At 38.3% G+C, this 24,708-nt stretch overlaps 2 protein-coding genes across 2 annotated transcripts in view; one reads left to right on the forward strand and one right to left on the reverse strand.

Moving 5' to 3' along the window:
- Positions 1-7,509: 7,509 nt before the first annotated feature.
- LOC121949950 (uncharacterized) lies at positions 7,510-9,309 on the reverse strand. The gene has a single exon (XM_042495821.2). It carries the CDS (start codon positions 8,848-8,850, stop codon positions 8,173-8,175), a length of 678 nt encoding a protein of 225 aa, XP_042351755.1. The 5' UTR covers positions 8,851-9,309; the 3' UTR covers positions 7,510-8,172.
- Positions 9,310-13,692: 4,383 nt separating this feature from the next.
- The window catches only part of nisch (nischarin), a 33,491-nt gene continuing 22,475 nt past the window's right edge, over positions 13,693-24,708 (forward strand). The window contains exons 1-13 of the mRNA XM_042509783.2: positions 13,693-14,253; positions 14,733-14,816; positions 15,990-16,172; positions 18,519-18,567; positions 19,199-19,362; positions 19,465-19,560; positions 19,818-19,913; positions 20,017-20,169; positions 21,038-21,106; positions 21,323-21,508; positions 21,931-22,059; positions 22,583-22,696; positions 24,512-24,680. Coding sequence (XP_042365717.2) covers positions 14,173-14,253; positions 14,733-14,816; positions 15,990-16,172; positions 18,519-18,567; positions 19,199-19,362; positions 19,465-19,560; positions 19,818-19,913; positions 20,017-20,169; positions 21,038-21,106; positions 21,323-21,508; positions 21,931-22,059; positions 22,583-22,696; positions 24,512-24,680 — 1,573 coding nt within the window. The 5' untranslated portion in view covers positions 13,693-14,172. The remainder of the gene's footprint in view (positions 14,254-14,732; positions 14,817-15,989; positions 16,173-18,518; positions 18,568-19,198; positions 19,363-19,464; positions 19,561-19,817; positions 19,914-20,016; positions 20,170-21,037; positions 21,107-21,322; positions 21,509-21,930; positions 22,060-22,582; positions 22,697-24,511; positions 24,681-24,708) is intronic.

A 24,708-nucleotide genomic window follows, 5' to 3' on the forward strand; every position in this document is an offset into this window, starting at 1 on the left:
CAATTTTGTGAAATATGGCTATTTCAAATTGCTTAAAATACCACCTTATGTGATAGGGTTTTTTTTTTTTTAAATTGCAATAAATGGGACTTTATTAGAAATTGATATGTTTCCATTAGGTATATTTTATATTCACAATTTCAATTGCTGAGCCAAAATGCAAAGCTCTGGATTTACCGGTCGATTTTTGTTCCTACCCTCACCTAGTCACCTGGTCACGATCTTTGGGTAGTGACTGAAAGAACAAGATCGCGGGTACAAGCGGCCGAAGTGAGCTTCCTCTGAGGGTGGCTGGGCTCTCCCTTAGAGATAGGATGAGGAGCTCGGTCATCCGGAAGGAGCTCAGAGTAGAGCCGCTGCTCCTCCGTGTTGAGAAGAGCCAGATGAGGCTATTTAGGATGCCTCCCGGACGCCTCCCTGGTGAGGTGTTCAGGGCACGTCCCACCGGTAGGAGGCCCCGGGGTAGACCCAGGACACGCTGGAGAGACTATGTCTCTCAGCTGGCCTGGGAACGCCTCGAGATCCCCCGGAAAGAGCTGGACGAAGTGGCCGGGGAGAGGGAAGTCTGGGCTTCCCTGCTTAGGCTGCTGCCCCGCGACCCAACTCCGAATAAGCGGAAGAAAATGGATGGATGGAGGAATTTCAATTTGCGCACTTTGCGGGTTATTGGAAACCCACCTATGGTTATGATGTCTGCACCATTTGGTCATTTCCGTCTCGTTGTTAATACAGACATGTCGAAACCTAACATTGCCTCTTTTGACGAACCAATTTTTAAAAAAATATATATTTCTAATATTTAGGAATTTACCTTGGAAAATGTTTTTTGGGGTGCTCCTGTGGAAACCCAACATTTGTTCCATCCATCTCTACCTCCTTTTACTCAGTATCTAATAAATAAGGGAAACACCTTAATAATTATAACAATTTCAAAATTGGCTCTAACATTTTTCTGTGGAAAGCCTGGAGGCTGTTTGTAGCAGATCTGTTCACACTTTAATCTCTCACATGCTGGTGGGATATTCTGCTGTCCACTTAATTTTGGCCATGTAGTGTATGTGGAAATATATTTCTAGTGTATAAAATGCTTTTTTATTTTGTCTGTTTATTTAATTAATCATCAGTCAGCTGCACAGTAGCAAGTTTCTTAATTCACACACGTGATTGGGGATCATCAGAGACACCTAAAATATTAAACTTTGCAAACACAACACGGACGCTCACAGATTTCAGTAAAGGGCATCAGTGTGTGGGTGTGTCACTGAGCTTTTAACCGTCATTCATTGTGTAACTTTGTCTGTACTTGTTGTTGGACGGCTGCCCCGTCACCAACAATACACACCTCTCAATGTGTGTATGCTATTCTGTGTTTTCGTGAGGACTTTTTTTTAACAAATTGAAGTCATTTTTGAAGTAAGGAAAGTGAGCGTGTTTTCTAAATTGATGTTGAAAATGTAAGTTTGTCCATTCCTAATTTTAGTCAAGAGCTGTTTGGGTGTTTGTTTGTTTTTTTCTGTTAAGGTTTGTATTTAGTAATTTAGTTATTTTGTTATTTATTCACTAAGTTTATATGTATGTTTGATTTAGGAAATGTCTTGAGGATCCTCACAAGTATACACATTAAAACGTGTGTCAGCAGATTAGCATTAGCGTAGCTAGCTGAGAGACGTGTTGGCAGGCGACTGATCTACTTTCTGTAATCTGACACACACCACCTTACTGCCACGGTCCGTGTGTGTGTGTGTGTATGTGTGTGTGTGTGTGCGCGCGTGTGTGTGTGTGCGTCAGCTCTCTCTCTCTTCCTATTTGGCTGTGTCAGCTGACCAATCGAAGGCAGGATTGCGCAACAAAGGCTCAGAAGTTTAAGTCGCAGCCGTTGCTGACAGCCGATGACAGCAGCTGAAAACGTAGAGCTACAGTAGATACAATAGAGTCTGTAGAGATAAAGCAGCTGTGACCTGCCACGGTAACCCCTGAGCAAGGCACTGAACACTTGATAAGAAAAGACACAGGGCAAACACACTGTAGGTTAGTGTGACTGTGTGTGTTGGTGGTTAACATAACCTCAGTATGAATTTCACATTGTGCTGATTTAGCTGATTTACAGGTCAAAGGTCAGTCTGCGGAGGTTTGTCTCGCTGACAAACTTCTTATGATGTTATGTTTACTCTCAGAGTTCAGTATAACACATGGGATTTTTTCGATAACAAATTATGAGTTATAGTAGTGATGTGAATGGATTAAATCATCCAAGGCTGGATTAACCAACAAAACACAGAGTGTAACTGCACCCTCCAGACTTACTTTGGTTTTGGGGAAATGTGTTTGGGAAAATGCACAGTTTAAGATAATGCAGCAAATCTTAAATATTGTTAAAAGATTTAAGAGTAAGGCTCATAAAATGTAACATCTACATTGCTGCTCATGGACACCAAGCAAATATACAGGTTATATAAACTTGAAACCCTTTCACACAGCCTGTTCAAGGAATATTGTTATGCCGCCTCTGTGTTGGTTTTTTAAGGTACGATTGGGGAATGGGGGGACAGAGTGGTCTCGCCTCTAAGCTGCCACACGTGGTGGTAACAGCGCCGAAAGGTGTCTGTAAAAACAGGACAGCCGGCAGGACGGGACCAGGGGCAGGACGGGTGTGATATTTTTCAACGTGTTATGTGTGCGACCCATCATTGAGAGATTTGACCTTTAGGGCCCGCTTTAATATTACACTGATTCGTATTGCTCTGCGCACAAAATGCACTTTTAAAAGTCAAGCTTTTAGCTTTATTTAGGGCCAATACTGATTATTAGTAGTTAACGATGAAAATATTTTTGCCAATATTTAGAATTTGGAAAATACCAAACTCAAAACTTTGTTCAAATGCCTTTAGCAAATGTTTTGTCAATACTGAAATTTTCCGCATCGAATACAGCAAGTTCCCAGCAACAATTTTTAAAGAAATAATTGTGAAATTTTTAAGAAAAAAATAATAAATAAAAATAGCTTCCTTAGGTTTTACAAAGTAAAAGTTCCTCCCAGGCTGATACTTTCTTTGCACTTTTTAATTAATTCATTTCATCAGCGATCATTAAAATAAAACGCCAGTACAGATAATCAGCAAAATGCCAAATATTGGCCCCAATAAGGCCAATAATCTGTCAACCCCTATAATTTTTAACCAAAATCAGTCCTAATCATGAATATCAAATATTCATTAACCTTTTAAATGCCATGTTTTCGTCATGATGAAACTATGTTTTAAATTGTAGAAAAAATAAAAAAACAAAAATGATTTATTTTCAATATACAAGATGCAAAGTAGATTTTTTTTTTCTTTTGGATTATCACAGCCTGGTACATGCTGCAACTTTGATTGTAAAAGTGCACCTAGTGGAAGTAGCATGTATGTTCTCAATAGGCCAATATGGTAAAAACAAACAAAAAAAGACATTATCAGGTGGAAAATAGTAGAAATGACAAATTCTAAGGCAAAAGCCTAGAATGACACCAGAAATAATACAGTGTTTTAAAACAGTTTTTATGCTTTGGTGGTTGAGGGATCAAAAGTTGCCATTTGAATGGGTTTCAATGGCACATTTTCTGCACTTAACAGTATGAATGTACCAATTTTGTTTAGACAGTGTATTTTAGACTTTTTGAAGGAGCTGAGCTGGGATTTCCAAGATTAAACAAAATGCACTATCTGCCATAATTTTTGTCATATGCATGAACACAGTGTGAAAAGTGGGGAAAATGTGCTTAGGGTTAAAAAGCAGCTAGTAGTAGTTAAATGCTAACTCAAAAAAATAACAGAGCTTCTTAGCCTCGGAGCAGAGGATGAGAGACTGTAAATTACTGTTATTGCCATGTTATGCCATTGTTATTTCAAACGCTGCTGTGTTACACGTCATGTCTCTCTTGTAACCGCGATGCTGTGATGCAGTCTATAATCACACACTGGAGCAGAATGATAACACTTTCATTTGATTCTGTGCAAAAATGCAAAGGAGGCATAAAGATTAACTTTGTAGCAACTCTATAACGTGACCTCTGTGTAAAAAGGGCTTTTGTATCAGCCCTGTAATAATCTAGCCTCCCTGCGACACTCAATAGGTTAAGCACTTTTGGAGAATGAATGGATAAATGTGCAAAACGTTTCTTGTAGTATAAGGTATATTTATTTGTCCCCTCTTGTTTGAGTTAAAATGTTAATTTGGGAATGTTTCAAGGTTTCTTTCTAGTTTTTATAGTTTTGATAAATGTTAAAGTCCTATGTAGTTTGTAGTGCCTTAAGTAAACTATCATTCCAGTTTATGTTGTTTATAGGGTGTGAATTCCCTGCTGATACAAACAACATTGCACAGATATTTGGAAAAACATGGGTGTTGGGGCCCCGCGGCTCTATCTTGCCCCAGGGCCTTCAGGCTGGTTATTCCAGACCTGATCTCATCTCTATGTAGCTTTTGAACTTAAAAAGTTTTTTTTACACTTTCAGCATTAGCTATTGTTATAGCCTATACTGTAAATCATCTTAAAACAGTGTAAAGCTGGTTTGGGGAATGAGCTAAAACCTGTTCAATTGTCCAAATATAGCAGTACAATAAAATGTAGCTCTGCCCCACAAAGCCAAACACCGTAATGTTTGCTGAAGGTTGATAAGACTTTTGACATTTGTTTTACAGTATAAAAATTATTTTGTTAAACAGTAAAATGCCCCAGGAATGAGTACTAAAAACCCGGAAATGAGCATTTTCACACTCCTGGTTCCCTCGTTTTAAAGTCAATATTTTTTTTGGATGGGTTTTTGGTTATAAGTCTGAAAAAAGGTCTGTGGCTTACACAAGCTCAAGATACAGTGGGGTATTTACTTTAGTAAATACATATAAAACTGTGAACTTCGAATCTTTTATGTGTCTTAAAATAGACAGTTGTGGTGTGGACCTTGAAGTAATGCAACTATAGTGTAGTTCGTTTATAACCTAATAATGGCTTTTTACTTTGCATTTATGCTTTAACAATACTAAAAGTCGTGTTAATTTGTGATTATTTTACTGAACAAAATACGTATCAATGCATCATAAACATTTGTTTACCACAGAGCTTATTTTCTGCAATGATCCAAAATCCAATGGAAAAAAAATCTAATAGACTTTTGGACAATGGAGCCAGGGTGAAACATGTCAGCCTACAGAAAAATGTCAGCCCTGCAGCACTAGTAACATAACAAGCTAACGCTAACACTTTAGAGTTAAAGCTAACTGGGGAGACTGACAAAGCTAGCTAGCTAAAGATAAATATACAATCCCCCCTGAACTGTGTGTAATTTAAAAAATATCATCATATGTGGACATCTTGTTATTTCAGTCTGTTATCTCGCATTATTAAACGAGGCAGTAGCTAAATTCAGTCAAGCTAGAGAAAAAAATACCTAAAGTAGTGCTGCTAGAGGCTAACTAGCCTAGCGTAGCATAGCAGTAACTGCCATCTCATCCTCCTGTGGATTTGATGAGGCTCAGCTTAGTTTGAATCACATATTTTAATGTATTAAAACCTTAATTAGTTCATCTTATAAATGAATTAATCAAAACAATGTTTATCGTCTTATGCTAGTTCAAAAAAGAAAAAAAAAACATCCATGAAAATAAAGGTTTATCTGCATTATGTAGTCTATCCGAGTCTATCCCACTAACTTTTTGTGGGGTAAAATAATTAGACTAAAAAGGAAAATGAAGGCATTAACTACAACATTTCTCTTTTTTAACACCTTGAAATTCATTTTAAGTAATATGAAAAAATTTGTTCGAACAACTTTATTTTACTTTTTAATTACTTTAGTAATTAACTTAAAACGTGTGCTCATAAATATGGTAATTGACTACATAGCACTTTCGAATATCTTTTAGGTAATGTGGAAAAGTTAGTTGGAACAAATTAAGTTGTATGGGTTATCAACTTAAAAACTCATGGTCATGATTATGAACTCACATTTTTTAGTTAATTAATCATAAAAATTAAGTTTTTCAGATTATTTAAAAGGAATTTTAAGGTGTTATGTAATGTTGCCATAATTATGAACACACATTTTTTAAAGTTGATTACTAGTAATCAATTATTTAATATTAATAAAAATATTTTTAGGAGTTATAACCTTAATTACTATAATTATGAACAGGATTGATTCCTCACAAAATTATGCTTTTGCGACTAATTTTTTTCACATTATTTTAAAGGAATTTTAAAGTGTTAAGCACTGAGGAGGGAGTAACGTTTTGGGGTTGGGGGTGGGCCATTTTATTTTGGTTGATTTTACTTTATATTCATATTAAATACCCTCAGAACCCTAAAACTCATAAATTGATTTTAAACCCATGTTTTTTTTTAAACTCTCAAAAATCACAAAATATATCATGGGCAGAAACTATTTGTAGCTCAGGAGAGGGTCATGATATAAAAATAAATAAATAAATAAAATAAGTCACACCCCAGCCACGCTCTACTCTGATAAATAAAGTTCAGTCCCCCATACTTGCCAGTCTTAACAATTTAAACACTTTTTTTTTTATAATTCTGTATTCATTGCTCTCTGATTTAGAAAGCATAATAATAGATCCTATAAATCAGAGTCAGAAACATCTATAACCTGCCTGTTCATCACACTTTGACCTGTTACCATTATTAGTTTATGACACATTAACACAAAGAGGCTTATAGGCTGCCCTCCCTGCACATCCAAGTGGGTGTGACCCGCCCACCTCACTTTATGTAACCCACTTCATCTGCTCCCTATGCGGGAACAAAATGTTTCTCCCTATGTCCCGCTTTAGTGGTAGTCTGAAATTCCTGAATAGGACGATAAAACATTTCTTAATGATAGTAACAAGAAAATGCTGTATGAGGCTTTTAATGTAAGACAGTAAAACTTTTTATTAAAGGATATGGAGGGAGTAGAAATTTGTGAATGAATGAATGTCATGTGTTATTTGTTTGATGGGTAAAATCATTAAACTTAAATGTAACTGTCAGCAGTATTTACGAAAATGATAATTTTGGGTGGCCAGGACCACAGTGGAAATAAGTTTCATTAACTTTTTAATTTTTTTTTTTTTATCTTGTGATATGCTTCAGTTTCATTTGTGTCTTTGTCTACTTTATTTGTTTTATGTGTGCATTGTTTCAACATTATCTAATAATTTACCCATTATGTAACCAAAAAAGTGTTTAATTGCTTAAGTCTGCATGTGTATAATTAATGTTAGCTTTCTTAAATGTTTTTTTTTTTTACTGCTCATCTCTGTTCCTGCTGCTCCTCACACATATTGTCATATCATCTGCTGTTTCAATCAATATGAGCAACACTGAGGTTGGTTTTTTTTGTCATTTCTCAACTATGCATTACTCACTCTGAGCTACCCTGATGACACACTGACCCTGGTAACTTTTACTAAATATTTCTAAAACATAAAATTCATTTTACCTCATTTGTATCCACAAAGACAATCAACCACCCCATATTACATCAGTTATTTATTTATTGTTTGTTTCTTTTGTCTTTTTATTCTTTACAGTAAAGGGCTTTTTTTGTTAATGACAGGCTCCACCAGCCAATCATCTGCAGCCTAATCCAGCCAGCTCGATGCTGATTGGCTGTTTGGGCTCACTCCCACCACTCAGCCCTTCTCCCTTTGTGTGCAACAACAACAACAGAAAGGCAACACTTTACAGCACCTGGACACAGCTTTGTACATGAACCAAATATGATTCAAACATGAAGGGTAAAAAACATCCATCTTAATAATGTCATTTAATCTTGCATTCAGTTCAAGTTGTTTTCTTAAACCAAAAGAAATATCAACAGGGTGGGATCATTTCACTTCTTTCAGCATCTTAAAAAAAAGATTAACTAAGGCAGATAACTGCATTAGGATTATGACAATTACGCTTGATTTAAAAAATGTTTTTAAAAAGTTGTTTTCTGCAGGAAACTGGTGAAATCATCTCACCCTGAGAGTAAATTCTTAACATTTTAAGGCTAAATGACTTGATAAGATGGAGATTTAAAACAAACAAACAGAAAAACTGTAGGATGTCATGAAGCAGAACAAACCTGACCTCGTTCAGTCTGAGGTTTGAGTCTCACACTGCTGAGGACAAAATGGCTCCCTGAAAGTTTCCCCTCAGGGTGTCAGGATGTCACAGAACTCAACAAAGTCCCTCTGCATGAAATTCTGGCTCTGAATCAGGTCGTCTTCAGAGGGGAAATACTGCATGCTGTCCTCCTGCAGACGCAGATTGTCCGGGTGCAGGCGCAGACTGTCCTCGTGCAGGCGCAGACTGTCGTCGTGCAGTACCACGATCTGCGCTGGTGGCGTTGTTGAGCCGTGTGGGTTGGGACTGTCCAAAAGGGCTCCTCTTGCGTTCTCCAGGACGCCCAGGTACGAGTCCATGTCCGTGAGCTCCACGTCACTGTCAGAGCTGCTGCCGCTGTCGCTCCCCACTGAGTCGGAGCGCATATGCAGCATCTGGTACTTCTCGTGCATCAGAAACTGGTTAGTGTTTTTGGGGGCCCGCATCCCCCTCGCTCTGTTTCCTTTGACGTTAACGGGCCGAAGAGACATCACCGGCCTCTGGAAATGTCGGGGATGATGGTGATGACGCTGAGGGTGCTGGTGGTGGTGATTGCGCCCTCTCGGCCACCCTCCCCCTCCTGTCCTCCGCCCCTGCAGGCGCCCCCTGCAGCTCTTGGACCAGCCGTGCTTCCTGCGGCTGGAAGGGTCCCTCTGCGGAGCCCCTTTCCCATCCTGCTGCTGCTGCTGCTGCTGGCAGCTCCTCCTGCACATCATCTCTGAGAGCATTTTCTTGTCTTTCTTGCAGTCGCCTCCCTTCCTCCCTGCTGCCCTCCTTCACATCCCTGCTCGGTGGCCCACACAACAACAACAAAGAGAGGCTGGTGTCAGTTTTTCTGGCTCAGATCACAAATGACCCTCCTCTGTCAGAGTCTACCTTTTCACTATTCTTTCGCTTTTTTTCTTGACCTCTGGCTTTGGCTGATGCATAGCCTGCTCTTCCTCCCCTTGTAGCAGCAGCTTGCCTGCTCGGCTGGCTCCCTGTCACGCCCTCCTGTCTCTCTAATCTGTCTTCAGTACCTCTCTGAGAGTCAAATCGGCTTCTTGCAGCTCTGATTTGTGAACTCGAGTGAGCTGCTGGAGGGGTTTTAAGCGTCGTCTAATTGATTTAAAGCAGTTTTTTTTTTCTCAGTTTCAGACCAGTTGGTGGCATGCACCCAGCTCTGACCAGCACTGACTGTGACTCTTCCTTCCCCTCAGAGCCTGGATAAAGAGATGGGAGGAACCATTTGCAGCTTTCACAGAAGGAGGGGTGCAGGCTTAGCATGTTTGTCCACTCCTGATTAATAGCATGATAATATAACAGATTTCTACACAACATTACTTCTGCAAACATATATTAGATATTGCAACATATTTGTTAGTCTGCATGTACTTCGGTGTTAGCTGTGGTTGTAATATGCATTTAATCCTCCCTGCAGCAGAATGGTTCACTCCGCTTTAGTTTTAGCAGCTGAAATCTGACCCACAGCCGCTGCTGTTACTGCCCGCCCCTCGACAACAGAAACACTGTACAGCAACAACAACCAGCAGCACTGGGGCAGGAGGACAGTGGTGGTTACTGTAATATCAGGAGCAGGAGTCAGTTATTGTGCACATACATGTACGTAACCCACGTGGAATTATTTATTATAAGACACTGAAATATTGTTGCAGTTCACATTGCAATGAAGATGTCCTCTGTCTCCAAACAAGATGTGCCAAAAAAAAAACCCTTCCCAAAACACAACTCCAGTTTTTAGGCTCAAAGGAATGGCAACATCAGTCAGTCTGTCTACTACTTTGGTCCAGATTAAAATATCTAAACAAATATTGGGTGCAGTAAGATTAAATCTATACTCTTCTATTGATTGTCTCCAGACAATGCGTCCTACAAACTGTGTTTATTCCCTGACCATGATTTATTTTCCCCCGAACTTAACCCTTTGAAACCTGAAAAAAAAAATCTTTCTAAAATGCAGGAAGAAGGCAATGAGGAACAAAAGAATAAATGAAAATGAAAAAGTATAAGAAAATTAACTGAAAATTTGTGAAAAAAAATACAAAATAAAGTAAATTATCTGGGAAAAAGGGGTTTTAAAATTATTATAATTGTGTAACATATTTTGAATATGTGATTATGATATTTATAAATATAATTTTCTCCTAACTTTTTTGAAATAATTTTTCAAATCTGTTTATTTCTAGAACATTTATCACCAACCTTTTAATGCTGGTTGCCTTTACCATGTTTTTGAAAGAAATCACACCAACTTGCTCAGGGTTCAAAGGGTTAACCAAGAAATCCTTTTATAGCAGGAATCCCTCATGGAAACCTTTTTCGAAAAGCATCCCTAATTTTTTTATCTAGTGTCACCATGTGGTTCTCATGTATGAGTGGAGTGAAAAATCTCAAAAACCATTGGATGGATTGCCATTAATTTGCTTCAGACATTCACGTCCGCCCTCATGATCCTTTGACTGTTCATCTAGCACCATCATCAGGCCAAACTTTTACTTGGTACTTTGGTTAATGAGCAAATTCCTGCAAAATTAATGACATTCCTATCAACCTCTACTGTAAGGACGTCATTTACCTTCTCTGTTATATGGTAGCTGATCTCTTCCTCTGCTCAGAGGGTAGCAAGCTCCTGAATCTCATTGTTTTCCCAGTTTGTGGACATGTACAGCCGCAGTTCTTCATCTTTGAATTAGCCCCTTTGCTAATCAGAAGGTTGCATGCATAAAGTCTTTCCAACTTTACGTTTGCACAGACCTCATTTAGCAGCTGTTACTACCTCCGCTCTGATGAACAGGATGTGTAAATGTGGCTTCCAAACACTGCTAGAGCTGAGTGATGCTTTTTATGCTGCCAGAGCACCATCGTACACTGTCAAGTCTTTCCCCAAAAAATGTAAATCGGAGACAGATAAAATATATAAATATATAAAGATAAAATAAAGGAAAAGAAAGCAAACTGATTGTAAAAAAAATGTCAAAAGGTGCATGAGAGAGACATGGATCAAGAGGGGACGACCAGGGGGCTGCAGACTGCTTCAGCGTAGGGCCCAGAATTTCGTGCTGCAGCCCTGCTCAGCTGTACTTTGTGTTTAACAAAAATCAAATGTAACACACTCACTCTCAATATAAATTATAGAAAAGGGTGTTGAATCCTCAAGAATGAATATCAAAAACAATCAAAATAGGACCGCACTTCAGTTTTAATTTGAATTGAATTTGGAGTGCTGTCCTATTATGATTGCAGTTGATAGCGTGCAAATACACTAATGCGATGAACGCAGTTAACATTACACCTGCTAAACATCAGCATGCCAACAGTCTTTATGCACATGTTGCATGCTCACGTTAGCATTTAGCTCTCAGAGCAGCTCCACTATAGACTGTTAGTTTTGTCTATAATCATCTTACCAGAAGAAGTGATCAGAGACGACATTTTACTAAATGAATAAACCTCCCTAAGCAATGTTAAATGTCTCATAAAACATGTGTCGCCTAAATCACATGAAGCAATTCCACTTCAGGACGACCATTAAACTGCTTCCTGCAGCTATAAGCATGACCGTCTATACTATTACAAACCGTTCTGTTCAAAGATGCAGTATGTAGGTCAATTCAATTCAACAAAGCACAGACTATAATATGATATAACGTGTCGATATAGAGTATTTGCAGCTGCACTGGTGACCCCAAGTGGCTGTGATATATATTACACAGAAGAGTTTGCAGCAGGAGGAGAGGGGGTCTGTGTTTTTAATCCACCAACACTCTTAGCTGGATTTTCAGTTGTAAGGTGTTGATTTGTTTTTTTGTTTTTTTAATGTATGTTTTATCTTACCCTCTGATTCTTATAATCTGTAAACTTAATTGGTGTTTTTTAATTCCCTTCATGTATCTCTTTTTATCTCCCTGTGAAGCACTTTGAGCTTCATTCCACGTATGAAAGGTGTTATATAAATACAATTGTATTATTTATTAATACAGCTATTAAATTATTTAATTTCATATTCACCCCTCTTGTTGCCTCATGTGAAATGGAATTGAATTGTTAAATTGTTTTTGTATATTGATGTTGTTTTTATGGCCTCGTTCTATCTTATCACCCATGGTGCACTTTGACTCATAGTATGAAAGGTGATAAAAAACAAAGTTTGATTTGTTGACTGATTAACTGAATCAACATCTTCAGAACAAAGACATGGAGATGATCACATCAGGCGACAATAACCTACTGTTAACATTATTGATGACATACAGCAAACTATGTGCTGACTATTTAGACTATTTCCATATAAGAAGTCGTCGCTATGCATCCTCATAATCCAACTAATGTTTGTAAAGTGGAGTTTTGAATCTTACAGTAGCAACTGAATAAAAATATTCGTTAAAAAGGCAAAATAATGCAAACTGAAATACAAAGGAAGGCACTTAACATAGAATAAAATAGAATAGAATAACAATAATAATAATATGTATAGGTATGTAAAGGTATGTACAGTATCTACAGAGAACAAACAAACAAACAAAAAAGATTAAAAAGCAATGAAAAAGTGCAAATAAGTGTGCGAAAAGTGAAGATGGATGTGCAAACATAGTAATGGGCAGAATTGAGAGCAGATGTGCAACAGAGACAGAGATAAGTGCAGACGGTGAGTTCACCTGCCTCACAGAGGGGAGGTGAACTCACCATCTGCACTAATCATTGTCTGTCAATACTCATGATGGAAGTTAAACACAGCCAGGGTTAAACAAAATTAAAACACAATTATAAAATATAAATCTCAGGGTATTGCTATTGCTGACTTATTTGATATATATTCACTGACTTGTTGTTTTTGATGCCAGCATCTCAGTGTCATATGATGAGTTATATAGTTCCATAAACATAAATAAAAACTTGGTTTTGCTATTTCAAACACATTTCTGTAGAAAGTATTCGCTCTGAAATACAAAAGGATTGTATGACTTGCAATTCTGCATCTACTGTGACATTTGTGAAAGTTGAAAGTATCCTATAATCTTCCAATCTGAATAGTAAATTATACAAATACCTATGGTGGAAAATAACTAAGTTTCATCTTCACAACCTGATGTTTTTATATTCATGCATTAATGCATGCATAAAATATAATTTAGTGTTTTTTTTCTAAAATGAGCCATTCTGCATAATGAATAGGCCTACTTTGACTTTTGCTATCTATATAACTTTTTTTCTGGTGCTAATACTTTTGTACTGTCACTCCAGTGAGATTTTGAATGCAGGATCTTTAAAATACGTTCACATTGTGATGTTGCTGTTTTTACTTTCGTAAAAAATTTGAGAACTTCCTCCACAACTGTACACACCTGTCTGTCTTCAGCGGATTCTGAAATCAGTAATACATGCTCTTTAAATCTTAATTTTTTTCTTTTAAAAGGCGCTTTGTTTCAAAGAGACATGTCGTGTCTTGTCCCTTCTCACTGGGCTGGATTTGTTGTCTTCTTGGGCTGGTCTTTGTCTCAGAAATATTTTGAAGCCAAGTCACAGCACCACTCCTCATACATGGACGTGTCAAGTCTGTTACCTCATGCTGTGCCTAAGGCTACCGCTGTCACCACTGTTACTGAGCTGCTATTAATAAACACAATCATAACGCTTGCGATAAATATTTAAACGACGAGTCATGTTTCTATTATCGGACAAAGAGGACACATTTCGGTCGTTTTACTCTTTAAATAGTTTAAGTCAACCTTTATTGTTTGAGTAGTGTAATTATCTAATCTGACTGCTAATACAATGTTCGTGTGTTTTATAAACGTTGTTGCATTAAACAGATTTTCCTGAAATAAAAACATGAAGAAAAAACAACAAACTGTCACACAAAGGCAGACTAATAAAGTTTTAGCGTTTTGAAAGCGGTCAGCTGCTCCGTCCGGCACCACAACAAACATGGCGGCGGGAGGCGGCTAACGGCTAACCGAAGAGAAGAACAGGGAGTCCTCTGCAGCCGTTTTAATTTAGAGGCGGTTTTTAAAAAAACATTACAGTAATATTTGCTTTCTCTTTATCGAAAGATGGAGTCTGACTCGTTTCCAGAGGAGGTTTCTGAGAGGAAAGTGTGTGTTGTCGGGTCGGAGTTGGTGGAAAACTACACTGTAAGTGACGTCTGGGTTCCTTTAGCCTAGCGCTAGTTAGCTTAGCTTGTAGCTTCCCTTAGCTTCAGGTTTTTCAAAGTGACAGTAAGATTAAGTTGGAGAAATTACTGTTTTAGTGAATGCATAAGCTGGTCAGTTATTATACTTGTTGTCCGAAAAGTCGTTATGTCTTTACCGTCCGAGGCTGGGCTATAAAAGACGACAGTACGGACAAGCTAAGTGCTAACTGCCGAGCTAATTTAGCTGTCAGAAAATGTTACAGCCGTTTCTCTGCTGACAATGACAGTTCACTTTAACTGTCTATTTCTCTGCCCGGGAACAAATTTTGTGTCTTTATGATTTAACGATCTGTACTGATGTGTTATACAGTCAGCCGCCGATGTAAAAACTCATGATTGTTCATCAGAGCTCTTCTGTTTTCCAGTTTATTTTTTAAGCAGGTTGGAATCACTGATTGTCACAATGCTGATGTGTTTCAGGTCTACATCATCGAGGTGTCGGATGGAGAGCACAGATGGTCTGTGAAGCACCGCTACAGCGACTTCCACGACCTCCACGAGAAGGTACGAGAAAGCAGTGATCTGTTTAGTATGATGGGCATGATTGCTTTCACTTAACATATATGTTTTAGTCTGTCCAGGGCGGGTAAACTAACAGCAGAACAAATGTTTTTGAATGAAGTTTGTTGCTGTGATGCAGTAATCAGTATTTCTTACACTAAACTTATTGCAATCAATGTTTGTTCTATAACAAACCATATTAAATGAAAGATTATTGGAGATGCACAATATGGACATATGGGGCCAATAACTTTAATTTTCTGTCTTGCAATTACAAAATGTGAAGAGGACAATAAAGGTTGCATTTTCAATGTTTTGGCACTGTCAATCCAAACAATTTGAAATTACCATAAGAACTACTGACATTCCCCTTTATGTTGCATTTAATAAAAAGCATCAGTGCAACTGATGAAAATGAATTTACTCACCAGTGATTGTATATATATTATTAATATTATTGTTATTATTATTATTACTATTTTTATTACTATAATATCTTTTTAAACTGTTCTTAAGGTGTTCATGGACAATCACAAAGGAACCACACCCCACAGCTGTTGTTAGAAAAGGTTTGACGTTATCACATGGAAGTATTCCCTGAAGCTCCATTATCGGAACAATGATTAATAATTCACATTTCTCAATTATTGGAGGATAATGTGCCGCACACAGATATATTGTGCTTCCCCACTCACAAATAACCATAATGCATTATTTCTAAGATGCACCACATCCGGAGTGCATTATTGCACAACTTTGATTAAATAATGCCGACCAAACATTGACTGTGATTGATTAGCAATCTGACTTATGAAAGTTTGAATAAAATGTTATGTGCTAAGACATTAAAATTGACCTTGTAAAAACTTGAGGAGACTCTAAAGTCAAAGCTGCAATACAACAGTAAGCAGGAATCTCAGACTGTAAAAAACATATCACTATTTAAATTCATAAAATGTTCAAAAATGTATAATGTACAATATCTTAGAGTGAAGGTGAAGTTTTGAAATGTTTTCCTATGTCTGACCAACATTCCAAATTTCAAACATACTCAGTTTACAGTGATACGAATTGGAGAAATGCAGCATATCCTCACTTTTGAGAACCTGCACTAAGAGAATGTTTGGCATTTTTGCGTAATAACTTAATGTTTTTTCTTTGTGTATTTCCCTTCAGCTGACAGCAGAGAAGAAGGTGGACCGACGACTGCTTCCTCCAAAGAAGATTTTGGGGAAGAACTCAAAGAGTCTGGTGGAGCGGCGGCAGAAAGAGCTGGAGCTTTACTTGCAGACGCTGCTGCAACAGTTTCCACAGGCCACGCCCACTCCGCTCGCCTGCTTCCTGCACTTTCACCTCTATGTGAGTACACCTGACACACTTATGGTTGGGAGCAAGGTCCTGCTCACTGTCAGCATTCCGGTTCATCCTAAAGTGTTTGTTTTTTTGTAGAGTTGGCTTTATGCATGGGTGCATGAAAAACATAGTAGTCATGCACATCCAAAAACTGTTTAAGGCAGGTGCTGGATGAGATGGAGAGCAGTAAACAACATGAAAAAGGCCCACACACTGTAACTGCCATAAGAGCAATTCATTTGCACATCGACAAGTGATACCCACCCTTAGTTTTTTTTTGCATGGGTGGCACTGTCATGTTGACACAGAGAGAAGACCTTCTCCAAACAATTAAAACGACAGTCTATATTTATTTACAATAAAAAATTGCTGTCGAATCTCCAGCGATTTATAATTGTTTTTCTATAAAGCTGGAGGACTTTATGAAGCAACAGTGCCAACCATTAACTGGTTTCTGCTTCGCCAGTGTGAGAATTTGGTGCTTGTCTCTGTTTTATATATTTGTGAACTAAATATTTTGGCTTTTGGACTGTTGGTCTGAGAAAAGGAGCAACTTGACTTTGTCAACTCTGGAAAAGTGTGATTGTTTTTCACTGTTTTCAGACATTTTATTTATGAGACAATTATGTTTTGTAATTGAAACATTAATTCGCAGATTAACTCAACATTTGTGTGAAGTTTAACGTCTTGTCTGGTAAATAACTGGCTTTGTTTGTTGAATGCTGTGACTCAACCTTTACTACACCAAACTAGATCAAGAAGGATTTTCATCCACTTGCCTCGTTGTGTCTCAACTCGTTGTGTTCTGGTTCTCAACGCTGCTATCATGTCAGAAGGTGCTGACTGTCAAAAAGTTGTTTTGGTGTGTCACAGGATAAAATGTAATGACAGAACAATGACACGCGTGTAAATGGTGATTATTTCCCAGTTTGAGACGCTCTGCTGCAGGGTGGTGTTAGCAGTAGTTTCAGTCTTTGTGATGTCAGCGACTGTGATCATGTGATGATGTCAGTACAACAACAGAGCAGTGTTGTTTGAGGCCTCAGGACTCTGCTGAGTAAACAGCCGATAGAAAACCTCTCATGTGTTGGGAGATGATCAACACGTGAATGTCACAGACAAGTTAGAAGCCAGTTTTGTTTTTGTTTATTATTCAGCTTCAGTAATGTTGCACAAAACTAGTGTGTAAAGTAACTGTGATAAAACTATTAAAAACATGATTTCCACTGCGTTAGGTGAGGTTCAGCTTTCTGCAGGCAAGTCTTTGTACTTCAGATGTAGTTTAACTATTCGTGGCTAATATGTTATTTTGCTAAAATTAGCCTGTTAACTCTCAGATCACTTTCATCATTGTTTTTCAAACACAGATAGAGGATTATTTGTTTATCTTGGATCAAGCCACATTGACAAAACAGAAGGGGTGAGGGAAAAATGATACAGCATAATATCTCAATATTTTGTGTGGCATAATTGTATCAATACCTGGATGCCAAGTATCAATTTCATTGTCTTTTTGCCAAACGTTTACATGCAGAGCAGAATGAAAGAGGATTTCTCAGATCAGAGGTACAAAATATGAAGATAAACATCTAAATTAAACATTAGAAACATTCTCACTGTCTATAAAAACAGCCCTTAAACAAACACAGCCCCTAAAAGCAATACAAAAATTAAATGGTTAAAACTGCCTAGTACAGATATGAATTATTAATTCATATAAATTGTAAATGTTGCAAATACAAATAAAACTTTTGGTAGTCTACTAGAATAATAATGCCAATTGCTTTCTTAGTCCACTAGATACATGTAGCAGCAATAAAAGTAACTGAAGTGAGATGAACAGACTTGTTACTATTGTTGTTGGGTTTTTTTGTTGTTGTTTTATGCTGCTGTTTTGGCCATGTCTCCCTTGAAAAGAGAACATTGATCTCAACAGAACTTAAATATGGGTTAAATAAAAGAATGAAATAGAATAATTTTAAAAAGTCTTATCAAGTAAGAAGAGATTTTGACAAAAGTTTGTCCTTCAATTACAGTTAATTAATGTGAATAAATCACTATATAATAAGAAATATGTTATTGCAATACTAAGCATATTGCAAAACTTAAAAATTGCAATAATATTGTATTGTGACCCATGTATTTTTGTAATATTGTGTCAAGGGGCATCTGGTGAATCCCACTCCTATAAAACAGTGTGTTGAAAAACACTTTTAAAGAAAGGCGACATCGAGCATCAGTAAAGACTTGAAACGATATCCAGCTGTCTCCTGAGCAGCGACATTATTTAACTAAGTCCAGTTAAGTGTTTATTTTGAAAACAGTTTTTAACAAACTCTTTGTCTCTTTCAGGAGATCAACGGCATCACAGCAGCTCTGGCTGAGGAGTTGTTTCATAAAGGTTAGCTTCCTCTCTGACGGTTGACATCTTTCCTCTCGAGTGTGATGAAACTCTACAACCTAATGAAACTCTGTTAGAGTGGTGTGACTCCACTCTGTGTAGCTGCAGAAGCTTTTTCCCTGTGTTTAGCACTAATAACTGTCACAACCGTTGTTCGGTTTAAGAGATAAAATACAGTAAACAGTCTGAATCTACTGTAGTCTATGAATCAGAGACAAAAGGCATGATTCAATATAATACAGATGTAAATGTGGCTTATTTTAGTCAAATGTCTGGTTTTAATTCACAGTCACAAAGGCTGAGTTTACTCTTTGGTTGTGCAATGACATGATGTGAAACTGCAGTCTGTTAAGTCCAGTATGTCTCTTTATCCTAGACTCTGCACTTTTTCTTGATTTATTTTGGTTGTGTAAAACCCCAAAATATCTAAATAGCACTATTAATAGCATCTGATCTGTTGCAGCTGAATCGTGTGACTCTCAGCTGCTGCATCAACACATTTTTTTAAAGAGACTAATCACAGTTTGATCTCTCCTTGCTCAACTCCAGTCCATGCTAATGTTTTTAATAAAATCCTTGACAGTGTCTCATATTAGACTGCTTTGTTTGTTTGTGTGTTTGTTTGTTGTAGGTGAGCAACTGCTGCAGGCCGGCGAAGTGTTTTGTCTCCGTCCTCTGCAGCTTTACTCCGTCTCCCAGCAGCTACGTCTAGCCAAACCAACCTGCTGCAATGGAGACGCCAAAACCGACCTGGGACACATCCTCGACTTCACCTGCAGGCTGCGATACCTCAAGGTCTCACACCTCTTTATTGCATTTATAATCCTCATCGTACAGTTTAGTGCTGTTGTGGTGGACATGTTGAAAGTTCTCACTGGGTTTGTCTCTGTTGGACAGATGTGTGGCACCAGAGGTCCAGTTGGAACCAGTAACATTGAGGAGAGCAGCCTCCCCTTCGACCTGTCTGTTTTTAAATCACTGCTGCAGATAGAGGTAACTGTCCCTAAAAACTTCTCTGTTTGAAGTTACAAATTGACATTCAGTCTTCAGTAGGTCGATCTGTGGGGTGATGGGAAAGAAAAGAAACGGTGCTGGATGTCCCTTCCATCTCTAACCTCGTGTAATCATGTCATCTTCTCTTAAGTATATTCCTCTAACAGTACTGATGGAGATTTTCTTTTGACTATTCAGAAATTCACATCAAACCCAACAATTATATGGATAATAACTTATGTCTCTCCGTCCTGCAGATCAGTGAGTGCAGCTCTCAGCAGATTCAAGGTCTTTCGTCTCTGAGGTCGAGTCTGGCAACTCTGAGTATCCACCACTCCACGGAAACTATGATGGTACAGTTTAGGTTAAATAATACTCTATCCTAGTACACTGTACATGTTTATGCAGTGTGTTGTATGTTATGTACTCATGTGTGGATTATCTGGCATCCTCCAGTCGATCCTGGTCCCGGAGGCGAGTGAGTTCTCTCAGTGGGAGGCTGAGGGGGCGGAGTCTGGTTGTCCCGTCACTGCTGTCATCCCCGTATGGAAGAACTTGACCACACTGGACATGAGCCACAACAGCATCAGCGCCATTGACAGCTCAGTGGTGAGAAACGCTCCGCCAACATAAACTCAGTGTGAAATTCAGTAAAGTTGTTTAATGGTCAGTGCCAGTTTTTTTTTATTTTTACCACAGTTAAAACAACTGACTGAGCCTGGTCTATTTCACACAATATCATCAGTGATAGTACCTTAATGATTTCTTGGAATGATTTGTGTCACTTCTTCTAGTCAAAGCAGTCCTGGAAAAGTTGCATTAAAAAATGTTTTCCAAGCTTGAAAAAGCCTTTTAAGACATACATATAGACATACTGATTCAATTATGCACTAAATTGATTATATTTGTACACTTTTTTATTGGAATAATATAGAAAATTTGACATACCACATCCACTTAAATAAAAAACAGTGTTACAGTTATTGTTAAATATCTTGAGATCAGATGGCGGTATTTGTTTGTTTGTGATGGATACAAGTTATGTAACATAACCCAAAATTTAATTTTTGTACCTCTTTTGTAGCTCTAATATGTGACAGTTTGATCACTTCAGATCAACGCAAATTTTTCCATTTTCCGCATTCTGTCTCTCTCTTCATGTGTGCCAGCTACCTGAAATAAGGTTTAAATAGATTTTGAATCTGGTAGGTTTGAAAAATGCTAGGCAAGTGGGAGAGGAAAAAATTATAATCAAGGGTCCTTAAAAAGTCATGGAAAAGTTGTGAAATTTTGTTCATGAAAATGTGTGGGAACCCTGATTAAAAAAAATCTTGGTAAAAAATGTTCTGGCTTAGTCAGGCTCTTGATGACTCTGTGTCTAAACAGGGATAAAAACATTTTTTAAAAGCTGGCTGTGTGAGGAAATGAAAGTTTAGATATTATGTATCAGTTTCTGTGTGCTTTTTCTCTGTTGTAGAAACTGATTCCTAAAGTGGAGTTTCTGGATCTGAGCCACAACCAGCTGACAACAGTGGAAAACCTTCAGGTACATGACAGCATCATGACGGACATGAACACACATCAAACCTTTGAGATTAATGTGAAACTCACCAGTTGCAATGGAGCAGTTAGTGTTGACTTGGCACTCAAACTTAGGATCAAACTTTTGCTCAGCTGCTGCAAAAGGCAACAGTTAGACGCCTCTGCAGATGTGTAGTTTATCATTTACAGTATTACTGAAGTAACTGTCTTGTGGTTGCAGCACTTGTACAATTTGGTCCACGTGGATCTGTCCTATAACAGCCTGCGGGTCCTGGAAGCTGCTCACACTCGTCTGGGTAACATCAAAACCTTAAGCCTGGCTGGAAACCAGCTGGACCAACTGACTGGCCTCACCAAGCTCTACTCACTGGTCAACCTGGACCTCAGCCACAACCAGCTGGCTCAGGTAATCACACCGCTGACGTCCTGATGGTCAAAGTGACACGGACACATAGAGGAAATCTTTCTTATACTTTAGGAGATAAGTTTAGTGCGTAGTTTTTGCATGAAAATAAATTGAAATGATAGGGTATTAAGGGTATTAAATGTTCTAGTACCAGAAAAAAAGGAAATTGATCAATATTTCAATTATTTAAATGACCAAAAAGTAGATGAAACTGATCATCCATACTAATTACAAAAAAGGTCCTTGGCCATCCCTCATCTTTCCCTCTTTCTCCCTTTTCTGTCAGCTCTGTACTGTCAAAACTCTGCTACACACTGTGTGGAAAAACATACAAATATAGCTCATGTTAAAAATCAACAACTTAAAAAGGGAGTCACTGAAATCTGATTTTGGTTGTTCGTGAATTTTGTGTTTGTTTGCAGTTGGAGGAGATCAGGAACATCGGCTCTCTGCCCTGTCTGGAGAAACTCAACCTGTCCAGTAACCCCATGTGCATCATCCCAGACTACAGAACCAAAGTCCTGGCCCAGTTTGGAGACCGTGCATCAGAGGTACACAACCAAAACCACCACACTGTTAAAGGGGCAGTTTGGATTATTTAAAGGGAGGTTTGAGGTACTTATCCATACTCGGTGTATTACAAACAGTAAATGTCAGTTGGCATGCCCCAAGTTTGAAGCACGGCGGAGCACCGACACCAAACCTAAGCAGTGCACTGCTGTGGACGATGGATGGGGAACTAAAGCTGTTGACGGCTTTCCTGTTAAAACGTTAGGACAAGATTTGTACCACTTTACCTCTCTGATGGTAGTAGCTGGAAAGATTTGTGCAGAGGATGAGTGAGAGCTTTTATTATGTGAATAGCTTTCCTTTCAGCTGCTTGGGTATGAAGCACTGACAGTGGAGTTTGGGTTTTACTAGTTATTGTACTCACTAGGTTAATGATCTGGGAAAATTTTGATTTATTCTTAACAGATATGAAGTTGAACCAGATATATACATTTATACTCTTGATTCAAGTCTTTGTAAAAACTGTTTTGACACATTTTTTCCCTTCTGTCTCTGCGTCTTCAGGTTTGTTTGGACGCTAATGTGACGACGGAGAAGGAGCTGGACACAGTGGAAGTGTTGAAAGCCATTCAGAAAGCCAAAGAAGTCAAAGACAGGATGAGCAGCAGCGACAAGAAGGTACGACCTGCCGCTCTGAATCACACAGCAGGAGGTTATATTAGATCAGTTTGTATGGTTGAATTTATGTATGTGTATCAGTGATATTGACATGCAGTTTGCACTTCAAAGTTTAAATAATTTGTTCAGAAGTGTTGAGAGTTTAAATAATCATTTTTTCATTAATATATCTGGTGTAAATAAGTAATTTTTGAATCTCTTTTAGGACTGTCAGGCAGCAGAGTTTTAACAAAGACTGTTTACTTTCCCTGACAGCACTGAAGATTATATTTCTATCAGAGGAAATTAACTCTTGTTGTGAACTGATTTGACCTTTTAATTCTTGAGTCCATCTTGAACTCAGAAATACTGCTGGATGTTACTTTCGTTGTCGTACTCTGTAATCATAGCTTCATAATTAATTAACCCCTTTGTAGAGGTTTTATAATTATAACCTGATTGTAGACCAAACAGAGATCCCTAAGATTAGATTGTGTGTCTATTAATGTGCACATCAGCAGCAGAGTTACAATGTCATACAAATACAGCCAGTAAATCAAAAAAAGTATAAAAACAGGCAAAACTATGTGTGTGTGAGGTTGTAATCTTAGTGGAAACTTGATAAAAGACCGCACCAATATAATAACTCATATGTGAAGTTCTTGAGCTAAATTTGTGTGTTCAAACATGATCTGCACAGTTGTGTTGAGTGTGTAGTTGTGCAGTTTTCTGTAAATATGTAGAATATTTTTTGTGGACCTTTTCTTTTCCTTTTTAAAGAAGCTTCATTCATTTTCTTTCTTCAATTATTCGTCAACTAGGAAAGCTACCATGGCTTTTGCTCTGTAGGCCGACATTGTTCTTTGTTTTGTCAGCCGACAATTTGGTGGTTACTGCTGCTGGGTGGCAGATTACTCTCCATTTAAACAGTGCTCCCTGCTCTCACTGTTACATGTTAAACAGTGCACTGGCACACTGAAATGGAGCGGACCAAATAAGCACAACATCAGGAGAATTTGAATCACTTAACATGATGACTGTAAACTGAGACGTGGGTGGTCACACAGAGCTCTGGAGCCAGGCTACAAAGACGCATCAAACAGAGATCAAAGAGAGACGTATTAATCCCGAAAGACATCCGTACACCAGTGATGTTTCGTTTTCTTAGATAAACCTAGCCTTATTTGACATCTGACAGTATTCGTGCTTTTGTAACAAAAATAGGCTGAACAAAGGATCATTTCTGAGTGTGTTTGATCTGTTCAAGTTGTTGTATATGTAGTTTGGCTGTCATGCACAGACAATAACCCGAATCTAAATGTTAACCTGCATGTTCGTTTATCTTTTAAGCAGAATGTGAAAACTAGAAGCGCCTTCATGCTGAGGGCTGGACGCCCACACAGGAAGCGATTGTTGTCATTCTGAGCTGTGCAGTAATATCTCACAAACCACATAAAACATCACAAGGTCTTTCTAAAGGGAAACTGACCACAGATATTATTAAAGGATTCAAAAAAGCGAATATTGATTGCGCTGTGTTTACAGGCTTCCACGTATAAAGAAAACTACAAAACCAAAGTTAAAAGGTCATGATTAAACTTTCTGAATACAGAGTTAGCCCTTGAACTTCACAGTTTGATGCTAGACTTTTGTTTGATTTGGTTTTCTTTTTTTAATACAAAAATACTGAAAATCATTTTTTTCTTTGAACACCCTGATGGGCTGTTTCTCTGCTGCTGATGGAGCTGCTGGTTTCAGGTTTTAGGATGTGATCTGGTTGGTGATGTAGGTGACTGCTCCTCTCTGAAGGCTTCCTCCTCTCTGTCCTCTTGTCAGATCAGTGAGGAGACCAGGTTGTCTGCTGCTGCACCTCCTCACCTCTCCTCCTCCTCTCCCCCCTCTTCTTCTTCCTGCTGCTCTTCTACTGTTGCTCCTCCTGCTGTTACCTCCTCTTCCTCTTCCTCCTCTTCCTGTCCGGCCCAGCAGGCTGCCTGCCCCAGCCAAGGTAATCATGTATGTATCAGGCTGTGCAG

Source organism: Plectropomus leopardus, chromosome 2 (assembly GCF_026936395.1).
Source record: "Plectropomus leopardus strain MGB_pleo_1.0 chromosome 2, ASM2693639v1, whole genome shotgun sequence".
Classification (NCBI taxonomy): Eukaryota; Metazoa; Chordata; class Actinopteri; order Perciformes; family Serranidae; genus Plectropomus; species Plectropomus leopardus.

Bases quoted from the DNA above. Each gene is read 5' to 3' on its own strand.
- LOC121949950 (XM_042495821.2), bottom strand. From the start codon at position 8,850: ATGCTCTCAGAGATGATGTGCAGGAGGAGCTGCCAGCAGCAGCAGCAG.